The sequence below is a fragment of the Eptatretus burgeri genome, chromosome 10 (genome assembly GCF_056783735.1).
Source record: "Eptatretus burgeri isolate ZD-2024b chromosome 10, Ebu_testis_v1, whole genome shotgun sequence".
NCBI classification, from domain to species: Eukaryota; Metazoa; Chordata; class Myxini; order Myxiniformes; family Myxinidae; genus Eptatretus; species Eptatretus burgeri.
The window spans coordinates 53,176,521-53,188,130 of record NC_140970.1 but is presented as its reverse complement, the minus strand read 5'-3'; the positions used below and the strand labels follow the sequence as shown (position 1 = coordinate 53,188,130).

Here is an 11,610-nt window from a genome sequence, read left to right as displayed (position 1 = left end):
TGGCTAGGAAGTCAAACAACTCCATCTTGTTCTCATCTGTGCGAAGAAAGGTCTGCCAGTTTCCAGGAATGGAACTAGATGGCTCGACTCGTCTCCTGATGCCTTTGCCTCACTTCTTCCTAGTGTCTGCCTTCAAACTGTCTGTGAGGTATTCATCCCAGACAATATCCATCCTGCTCGTATGCTGAGATGTGATGTATGGCAAGAATACTTCTGATGCATACTCGTTGAAGGTCTTCGCTGTGCCAGGTGGCAGCATACTGATGATCGCTGCACCATCAAGGATGATGACTTGAACTGCTGGACTAGCAGCAGCAGCAGCATTCTCCTGTGGAGGGACCAGATCTTCTAAGCAGCCAACCAGATCAGACTTTGTTCCAAGTCTCATCTTGCCCATGTGTGACAGTGCAGGGGGACATGCTTGGTTCTCATGTGCGAAGAACTCATCAAGATCTCCATCATGTATCTGGGACGCAATGAACAACCTGGAGAACAGGGAGCAGTCGTTCTTCAGAGATGAAACCTGCAGCTGTGCTCTTGACTTCTCTCTGACTGGAGGTCGGCTGAAGAGAGGGAGGTTGTTTCTCTTGATTGGGTCGGTGATGGGCTTTGTCTGGTTGATAAGTCTCTCATGGACATAGGAGTCATGCGGTTCTTGTCCCAGCTTCTCGATCTGGCGTACAGCATTGATAACTGCTGGGTCTGCCAGGTCTCTGCTGTCTAGCACCAGGAGATCCTTGCTGTCATCACAAAAGGGGTTGCCCATCTCCCCCATGACTTGAGTGAGTGAACGCACATCTCTAGCAAAGGCTACCTGTGTGTGCTTGGTCTGCTCGTGGTGTTTGTGAACAGCCTTCTTGGTCTCTGATGTGGCCTGGAACTCAGCGATCACTCTGGCCATCTCTGGACCAGACACCATCCAGCGGCGTAATGCAGCGGGATTCTCTGTCAGGCCTACAGCTCCTCCGTCACCCTTAACGAATGCGTTATTCTGCTCGTGGGCTTGGTCGATGGCCATCGCAGAAAACGCACGAGTGGTCTTCTTTACTGTGAAGTTGCCGGCAAGAAACTGCGTGTATACACTTGCATGTTTGGTCGCCAGTGTCACCATGTCGCGCAGGTGAACTGGTATCCAGTCTGTTTGGGCACACATAGGTTCCAGTCTGTCTGGTTAATTGATGTAACAGATGTACTTGGCCTTCGCTGCTGGGGGTCTAATAGTTTGAAATGCTTGGCCATTGTCTTGAACCACCACCAATCAGTCACTGTAAAATTGGGAAGAACCACCACCAAGCAGGGGATTAGTCTTTGGGTACACTGCAGTGGAGTTATCACCTGAAAACAGAATAGCAGAGTTAAAATGTTTTCAACTACGAACCCCAGCCCAGAGGAGATGCATATATACACAATGGCGATCTTGGGTGATTGTCACTCGATGTCCCCAATAGGCCACCATACATTATTTCTTTGCGCTGGACAGGACCATGTTAAACCCAAATCAATATGAACACACCATTGTAGTTTGAACATTTCTATTATGCAATCATGAAAATTAATACAGTGAGTACATCAATATCGATTTCGCAAATTTATGTATTTAATCGCGACATTGCCAGCTACCAGTATGTAATTAATAATGGAAATATTCATGGAGTCTAAGTTCCTTTCACCAAATTTGATTTTTGATCTATTTATATTTCCAGAAACAATATTCAGGTAACATTCACATGCATGATCATATTGCAGAGCTCTTGTTCCAGCCATGCATTATTGCGATGGTAAACTGTTATCTGTGTCCCTCATAGACCACCGTAGATGCATTTTTTAGTCAAATATGGAGGAGATAATGAAGCATGTGCATACTAGTTGATAATAATCATATTATACTCACTACATTGTATTTTGCACCAAGCACATATGACTTTGCTGACCTTGTAGGCAGAATTTGTTATTCGTGGCAGCCATTTTGTAAAATGGCCACCATTTTGACCCTTGGGGTAATCTGGAATGTCCCTATATCCAAAATGTTTCCTAAGGGTATGCTATAACTGTGTACCAAATTTCATGCTTGTATCATCAAAGGCACAAAACTACCAGAATATTTCACATATCTGCCGGACTAGTACAGAGTACCACATTTGTTGCAGAAATTCAGTTTCTTTTAGCACAGAGTTCGGCACTTCCCAATCCCGGCAAGAGGCAGGTGGCTACAATGCGAAAACGAGAGCTTCAGCGAAATGGTACACTGCATCGTCTGGATCCTTTCCTTGATGATCGTAGAGTGATCAGGATTGGTGGGCGTCTGAAGCTCGCCAATTGTGAGCCTGGTCTGCAACACCCAGTGATCATTCCATGACACCATAACATTACGAGTTTGATCATTCGACATTTCCATGAACAAGTTGCTTATCAAGGTCGTGGAATTACCATAAATGAGATCCGAACCAGTGGTTTCTGGATTGTTGGAATGAGCTCTGCACTCTCAAGTTACATTTCAAAATGTGCACTGTGTTGAAGACTGTGAGCTGTAGCGCAAGAACAAATGATGGCTGATTTTGCCCACAGATAGACTGAACCCTACCCCACCATTCACATACTGTGCAGTGGATTTATTTTGGCCATGGTACATCAAAGTCAGACGTAAAGAACTGAAGAGGCATAACTTCAAGACAGAAGTGGACTGCTCCTCGCCGCAACTTACAGATTGGAGATGTGGTACTGATGAAAGACGAAAACCTGACACGTAACTACTGGCACTTAGGCCGAGTTATAGACACCTACCTGGATGAAGACCAGCATGTCCGCAAGGTTAGGCTGACCATAGGTGACAGATCGCTGAATGCGAAAGGTCTTCCTCTTCATCCCTCTGTCTCTCTTGAACGACCGATACGCAAGCTTGTGTTAATCTTTGAGAATGATCGTTGCACTTTTAGTTTCCTGTGCCTGTTACAAATGAGAGAAGCTAATTTGAGGAGGTATAGAATGTCAGTCATGACACTTATCGGTTCGTAAAGATTTATAATACCATTAAAGGTGTGAGCAGATATGCTGGGCAGAGCCCGGAACGAAGGTTCTGGACGCAGCTCAGAACGGATGCAGATGTAGACTGGGAAGCCATAGGCTGAGGCTCTGCGAAGCTTACATGTTGTTTTAAAGCTGATTGCGTTGTGAGGTTCATACCTGTGAAGCTTCCATCGTGTGTGAAGCTTACACTGTGGAGCGAGGTTCATATCGAGCCATGAAGCCATCGGTTTGAGCAGGCCCATTCTATGTTTTATCGACATACAAGCGCTACTCGTTAAGAAGGATTAAAGTGTTTCACTTCAACGGCAGCAAGAAGCAAGCCACAGCAATCGCTTATCTGCCGTTCAGGGTTTCGTAATCGTAATATCGCAGGTTCGTTGGATATCGTACGCAGATATAGACAGACACAAGGAGTAGTGTTCATACAGTAGCCTTGGGCCATGTATTAATTCCCAGAGAAGCTTCGAGAAACTGGAAAGGAAGTATTGTTGTCACAAAACAACATCATTCCTTTACAGTTTGCCTTTAGGAATTAATAAACGGCCGAAGGCTTCTGTATGAACACTACTCCTTGTGTCTGTCTATATCTGCGTACGACATCCAACGAACCTGCGAAATAACGATTATGAAACCCCGAACGGCAGATAAGCGATTGCTGTGGCTGTGGCTGTGACTTTTTTGTTTTGTTTTTTGTATACCTTGTCGAGGCTCTTATGAGAGCCAACACACAACGCACATCAAGGGGGGCATGAGACAATAGGGGAGGGAGTGGGAAGGACGCAACAGTGGGGAACAGAGACATTAGATCTGTGGAAGGGAGAGGGATGGGACGGGGAACATGGGAAATCGAACATGGACATTACAGGGACTTTCAGGAAGGAAAGCAGGGAATTTGAAGGAGGTGGTTTGGGGTGGGTTAAGGAGGGTAGAAAAGATTGAGGATTTGGATGGGGGACGATAAGAGGTGGTGGTGAACAGCTATTTTGAAGGCCTGGAGGGAAGAATGGAATTGAACAGCGTGAGGGAGTTTATTCCAAAGGCGGGAAAAAAAGGAATGAAAGAGTGAAGGTGAGCAGTGATTCGTGATTTTGGTAGTTTTACCAGAAGGGGGTTGTTGGCGGACCTTGAGTGCCATGTGGAAATGTGGTTGGGACAAATCGCAGAGAGAGCAGGGGGGGGCGAGGCTGGAGAGGAGATGGTAGAAGACAGAAAGACCACCGACCAACCTGCGGTGATTGAGTGAGAGGCCCAAAGACTCAGCCTCATTGCGGGAGATGCCAATGATCCGAAATGCCTTGGTTTCTACAGCGTAAAGCCGAGAAAGGTGGGAGGCAGGAGCACCAGCCCAGAGGGAAGAGCAGTACTCCATCACGATGCGGACAAAAGCTTTGTAAGTGGTCAGGAGCTCAGGTGGGCCGAGGAAGGACTTTGCACGACGGAGGATTCCCAGTCGGTGACTGGCTTTGGAGGTGAGGTTTGAAATGTGGCTTTCCCAGGAAAGGTTATGGCAGATAGTGAGACCCAGAAGCTTGAAAGAAAGGACTTCTTCCAGAGGATTGTTGAGAAAGTGGATGGGGGGGGGGGGTTTCTAAACGGTCCTTTTGGAGAGACATAGTGATAGTGTGAGATTTGTCCGGATTGAAAGACATGTTCCACATGTTGGACCAGTTTGTGATTTTATCCAGATCTGCAGTGAGCGAAGAAGTTCCTGCTTGCCAGTCTGAGGGATGACCAATAGTACGGCAGAGGGTGGAGTCATCAGCATAGAGATATCGAAGATTTTCCAGAGAGTCGGAAAGATCATTGATGAAAACCAGAAAAAGAACAGGGCCCAGAACGCTACCTTGAGGAACTCCAGCCTGGACAGGAAGAGGGGATGAAAGACCTCCATTTAGGGCCACACGTTGGCTGCGACAGGAGAGGAAGTCTGCGAGCCATGAGTGGAGATGGCCTTGGATACCATAGGAAGAGTGTTTGGTGAGCAAGGCAGGGTGCCAGACCGTGTCAAAAGCACGTGATATGTCGAGGGATACGGCTCGGATTTCCTGTCTGGCAGTGAGGACCTCCATCCATTGTTGGGAGGGCAGAAGCAGCATATCCAGGGTACAGTGACCTGGTCTGAAACCAAATTGATGATTGGATATCAAGCCATTGGAGAAGAGGAAGGATTTAATGTCTGAACCGATGATGGATTCCATAACCGTGCTGATGATTGGGAGAAGACTGATTGGTCTGTAGTTGCAGGGATCTGTTTTTGCACCTTTTTTGTGCAGGGCAGTGATGTTTGCTGATTTCCAAGCAGATGGCAGATGACCTTGAGCAAATGAGAGGGTGAATAGAACAGAGAGAGGGTGAGCAAGAGCAGAAGAGCAGGCTTTGAGGACACGTGGGCTGATGCCGTCTGGACCGGTTGCAGAATCTGAGTCGAGGTTTGACAGCAAGCTCTCCACCTTGTAAGGAGAAAAGGACACAGAGTCCAGGGACAGTTGGGTGCGACTGGGTAAAGTGGGTAGAGAAAGTGATGGGTTTTAGACACAACATTTAGCTGCAAACACCGAGTTTAGGCATTCAGCTTTTTCACGTGCGGTATCAGCAGTGCAGCCATTTGAGGGAAGGGAGGGGATGGAGGGGGAACATACACCAGAAACAGATTTGATTAGATGCCACCAGGATTTTGAGGAGGGAGAGAGGTTTGAGAGTTCAGACTTGACATGAGAAAGATGTTGTTTTCTGGCTCTCCTGAGGGTAGATACACACTTGTTCCGAGCTTTATGGAAGGAACTGAGATTGCTCTCAGTTTGGTTTGCTTTCCATGAGGCAAAGGCAAGTTGTTTTAGGACGACTGCCTCACAACAAGCCCTCAGTGAACCAAGACAACTGAAGACGAGAGAGGATAAATCTTTGCATGAGGGAGCGCAAGCTTCTTTGAAAGAATTCCCAGGATGAGTTGATGTTGGAGAAAGTAGCGATAGGAGACCAGTCTATAAGTTTGATGGCTGCTTGGAGACCCTGCCAGTCGGCTTGAGTGAAATGCCAGACTCGACGACGGTGAGGTGCTTCTCTGATAATAGCCAGAGAGATGTCCACTTTGACAAGGACGTGGTCAGAAGAACCAATTGGAGCAGAGGAAGAGCAACAGTTATTGTCAGGGAAATTTGTAAAAATCAGATCCAGAAGAGATGGAGTACCATTGGTTGAGATCCGGGTCGGGAAGTTGACCGATTGAGTCAGTCCCAATGAGTCGCAGAAAGCTTTTGCTGAGGTGTCATGACAGGTGAGAGAGGTACCCACACCAAGCCAACTGGCATGATGACAATTTAAGTCGCCTCATATGAGGAAGAGAGAGTTTGGATGAGAAGATAGAAGTTGGTCCATGTTTTCGGATAGTGAGGTTTTAATGGAGTCTTCACTGTTAGGTGGACGGTACAGTACACATATAAGCATAAGGTGGGAGTGGAGGGGAAGCCGTAGCCAGAGGTATTCGTGGGGGAGTGAGGGCAGTGCATGGAGAGTGAGGAATAGAGTCTTTGATGAAGAGAGCAACTCCTCCACCAGGATGAGGCTCTGGTCTGTCAAACCGGAGGAGGAGTAACCAGGGAGAGATACTTGGAAGTCAGACACATCTTGGGGGGAGGAAAGTTTCTGTTAGGCAGATTATGTCTGGTTTGTCAGTGGCAACCTGTATGGAAAGATCTGAAAGGTTTGAGCGAAGGCCCTGGATATTTGAGGTCCACATTTTAATGAAGAGGTAGGGGAGGAGGCTTTGGGTGCAGGGAGTGGGAGGACAAGGGACGAGGGGGGGAGGTAGGGAGGGTTGTTGAAAGAGTGTGGGGGATTGCAGAATAGCTAGGGGAGGGGGCCGAATGAGGAGGAGAAAAGGCTCTGTGGTTCTGGGGGAGATGGGGGACAAGGGAGGGGGAAGAAGGCATTTAAGGAGGCAGAGTGAAGAGATGGAGGTGAGAGGGCAGTAGAAGGAGACAGCTTTGTGGATGGGAGGGGGGGCAACTTTGAGAAGGATGAGTGAGGTGATGAATGGTGGGAGAAAGGTGAGGGGGAGTTTTTGAGAGAGGTGAGAGGGAGGCTTGGAGGGAGAAGAGTGGGATGGTTGCTTTGCGAGTGAGAGTGAGGGGTGAGTTGGCACTGAAGTTGGAAAAAAAGAATGGTTGATGGAAAGCGAACATTCATAGCAAACTGGGGTTTTTTGAGTTTTCGGTCAGAGATGCGATTTAACACAATTCTTGATGGATGCAATAAAGGCGAATTCAGAGAATGTTGAGAAGAAACGCTGTAACAGTTGAATTTTTTGGCAAGGTATGAAGGAAAGTTCGAATTGAGAGCAGTCTGTTTAAATAGCAGAAGAGTAGTGCATTGTGATACAGTAAAGAGTACCACATGTGTGAAAGAGGAAGATGAAGTATTATAAGAGATCGTTTTTGTTATTATTCTTAATGTTTGAGAGAGTTTTCAACAGATTAGGTCATGGAAGTGTATAAAAAAATCGAGGAAGAAGAATCGGAGAAAGTTAGCGTTTTTTTAATATGTTTTATTTAAGATAAGAAATAGTGATTAGTTGTGAGGGATGGGGGACGTCAGGAAAGTGGGGAAGATATAAATTGAAGGTAATGGGGAGAAAAAACAAATAAACACGATCGTACACCGAGAGGAACCGGTGGGCCTCAAGGGTAGGCCTCGAGCACCCGGTAAGACAAGGTCGATGAAATCTCACAAAATAGCATGATTTTTTAAACAAAACTGAGCTTGGAACCCACAGTAACATGTACAGTTGGGAGAACAAGTATTTGATACACTGCCGATTTTGCAGGTTTTCCCACTTACAAAGCACGTAGAGGTCTGTATTTTTTATCATAGGTGCACTTCAACTGTGAAAGACGGAATCTAAAACAAAAATCCTGAAAATCACATTGTATGATTTTTTAAATAATGAATTTGCATTTTATTGCATGAAATAAGTATTTGATCACCTACCAACCAGTAAGAATTCCGGCTCTCACAGACCTGTTTGTTTTGTCTTTAAGAAGCCCTCCCATTCTCCACTCATTACCTGTATTAACTGCACCTGTTTGAACTCGTTATCTGCATAAAAGACAGCTGTCCACACTCAATCAATCAGACTCCAACCTCTCCACAATGGGTAAGACCAGAGAGCTGTCTTAGGACATCAGGGACAAAATTGTAGACTCGCACAAGGCTGGGATGGGCTTCAGGACAATAGGCAAGCAGCTTGGTGAGAAGGCAACAACTGTTGGCGCAATTATTAGAAAATGGAAGAAGTTGAAGAAAACAGTCAATCTCCCTCGGTCTGGGGCTCCATGCAAGATCTCACCTCGTGGAGCCTCAATGATCATGAGAAAGGTGAGGGATCAGCCCAGAACTACACGGCAGGACCTGGTCAATGACCTGAAGAGAGCTGGGACCACAGTATCAAAGAAAAACCATAAGTAACACACTACGCCGTCATGGATTAAAATCCTGCAGCGTACGCAAGGTCCCTCTGCTCAAGCCAGCGCATGTCCAGGCCCGTCTGAAGTTTGCCAATGACCATCTGGATGATCCAGAGGAGGAATGGGAGAAGGTCATGTGGTCTGATGAGACCAAAATAGAGCTTTTTGATTTAAACTCCACTCACCGTGTTTGGAGGAAGAAGAAGGATGAGTACAACCCCAAGAACACCATCCCAACCGTGAAGCATGGAGGTGGAAACATTATTCTTTGGGGATGCTTTTCGGCAAAGGGGACAGGACGACTGCACTGTATTGAGGGGAAGATGGATGGGGCCATGTATCACGAGATCTTGGCCAACAACCTCCTTCGCTCAACAAGAGCGTTGAAGATGGGGCGTGGCTGGGTCTTCCAGCATGACAACGACCCGAAACACACAGCCAGGGCAACTAAGGAGTGGCTCCGTAAGAAGCATCTCAAGGTCCTGGAGTGGCCTAGCCAATCTCCAGACCTGAGCCCAATAGAAAATCTTTGGAGGGAGCTGAAAGTCTGTGTTTCCCAGCGACAGCCCCAAAACCTGAAGGATCTGGAGAAGATCTGAATGGAGGAGTGGGCCAAAATCCCTGCTGCAGTCTGTGCAAACCTGGTTAAGAACTATAGGAAACGTCTGATCTCTGTAATTGCAAACAAAGGTTTCTGTACCAAATATTAAGTTCTGTTTTTCTGATGTATCAAATACTTATTTCATGCAATTTAATGCAAATTAATTATTTAAAAATCATACAATGTGATTTTCAGGATTTATTTTTAGATTCCGTCTTTCACAGTTGAAGTGTAACTTTGATAAAAATTACAAACCTCTACGTGCTTTGTAAGTGGGAAAACCTGCAAAATCGGCAGTGTATCAAATACTTGTTCTCCCCACTGTAGGTGAGAAAATAATCAGTTAAAACGGGACAGATAACGATCGGAAACATAACTTTGAGATCGTCAGCAGAGAGCCCCGAAAGAGACCTGTCGACGCTCCAAACCCAGAACCGGAAGCTTGCTGCCGTTAAAGGGTATTTTTGGTGTTTGGGGTATTTTGGGTCTTCGGGGTCTTTTCGGTCCATGGGGTATTTTGGGTTCTTGGGGTAATTTAGGTCCTCAGGATCGTTTGGGTTTTTTGGGTCCTGTGTGGGGGGGGATTAGTCTTTTGGATCTGTTGGGTCCTTGGGCCAATTTCGGTCCTCAGGGTCGTTTGGGTTTTTGGGGGTCCTGTGGGGGGAGGGGGGTGTAGTCCTTTAGGTTAAATATTCCAAGTTGCAGTTGTGAGTGACGTCAGGTCAGCTGTCCAACCAATGGGTGAAGAGCGGATACACAGACTCTCCGTACCTGAGTAAATTTTCCTTGACATTGAACATTATTACCTCCGTGACTGAAGGTGGATGGAGGTTATGTTTTAACCCCTGTCTGTCTGTTAACATGATATCTCAAAAGGTTATGGACAGATTCAGATGAAACTTGGCGGACAGGTGAGGTGTGTGACAAGGACTAATTGATTCGATTTTGGTGAAGATCCGGCTCCAGATCTGGATACTAGAATTATTTAATTGTAAGTGATTCTTCACCATTGATCGGTAGGGCTAAAAACGATATTGCATGATATCTCGAAAAGTTGTTGAGTTATGAGAAAACTCGGTGGATGAGTTGGGTGGGTGACGAGAACAAGCCGATTCGGTGTTGGTGTGTGACAGGCCGAATGCTCCTGACGCAAGTCCGGATCATTGATCTGTAGAGTTGTTGGTCCGAATGTTTCTTCTCTCGTGTTTTGTTTCCGTCTTTGCTTCTGCTGAATCTGCCGGGGTGAGATCGCGGCTCTGATTTTCCTCTGTCGACGTTGTTCTTCCACTCGTGTCGTTTTCAGCACGTGCGAGGCCCTCACCGTTACAGATGAGCTTCTAGAATGTGATCACTTGATGTCGTTATGGATCAAATTCCAATTTCTATTTTAAATGTTAGAACGGATTGGCGCCGTGACGTCACTCGGCAATCACGTGACGTTCACCATCGAATGAGGTCCATTCATGCCAATGAAACAAACGTCCTGAAGCGATTTGTGATGGGTTAAAAGATTTTGTTGTTTTTTTTGTTTTGATGGTCCATGATGGTGGAGTCGCGCGGTGAATCTTCCGTGTATACGTGGCTGCGCCGCTGGGCCATCGTGTGTGCCCACATCTCATGCCTTCTGTTCACCTTCGCCACGTGCTACGTGGCGCTTGACAGCGGATCGGGAGGTAAAATACGTGTCCGATACCGGATAGCCTCACGTGAAGGTGTATCTTATCCTCCGTGCCAAACTCTCACGGATTCTTAACCACGTGACTGTTGAAAACGGGAAAAACGTTCAGCCCTTCTGCTTCTCCGCACATCATATCTGGCTCTATTTGTTCTTGATCTTGCGTACGTCATAAGTAGATAGTCCCGAGAAGTCGACTCCGTTTCTCACATAATGTCCACAAATCTTCGAACTTTTCTCTGTTCAACAGGTCCTGTCACATCTTTGGTTAAATTTGGATTGTCTGTGCGGGGGAATCGTGACTATGACGTGGCTATATTTTGAATTGAATTAAGGGACCACCTGAATACATCGATGGTAATACAGGAAACCGGTTCTACCAACACATAGATCCATTCCATCCATTGGGACCATACTCTGTGCAGAGCATCAGTGCTTCCAAAGCAGTCTCCTGAGCTATTGGACACAGTCCTGGATGGGTCACCACTCCAACACAGGTTATTTGAATCGCTCAATCATCCCAGCAAGCTGGTCCTCGTTTTGCCAACCTCAGAAGGATGACAGGCTGAATCAACCACACCTGGTATTCATTCAACAGCCAAGCAGGATTTGAACCCAGGAGCCTAGAATCCCAAGCCCACCACCCTAACCATTAAGCCAACACCAGACATAACATATAAATGGTCGAAACAGTTTCCTGTATTACCAACACAGATGGTAGAACCGTTTTCCTGTATTACCAACACAGATGGTAGAACCGTTTTCTTGTATTACCAACCCATCGATGTCGAACGGTTTTCCTGCAGGACCAACACATACATGTCGAACCATTTTCCTGATTACCAACA

General features: G+C 46.4%; 1 protein-coding gene across 2 annotated transcripts in view; it reads left to right on the top strand.

Annotated features, from left to right (window-relative positions):
- The first annotated feature begins 10,244 nt into the window (after nt 1–10,244).
- LOC147018584 (transmembrane reductase CYB561D2-like) overlaps nt 10,245–11,610 on the top strand; it is a 39,739-nt gene continuing 38,373 nt past the window's right edge. Inside the window, exon 1 of one of the 2 annotated variants that reach the window (XM_085898375.1) lies at nt 10,245–10,760. In XM_085898375.1, the coding sequence (XP_085754501.1) occupies nt 10,628–10,760 (133 nt within the window). In that variant the 5' untranslated portion in view covers nt 10,245–10,627. The remainder of the gene's footprint in view (nt 10,761–11,610) is intronic. The other variant, XM_085898376.1, reaches the window with a different exon arrangement.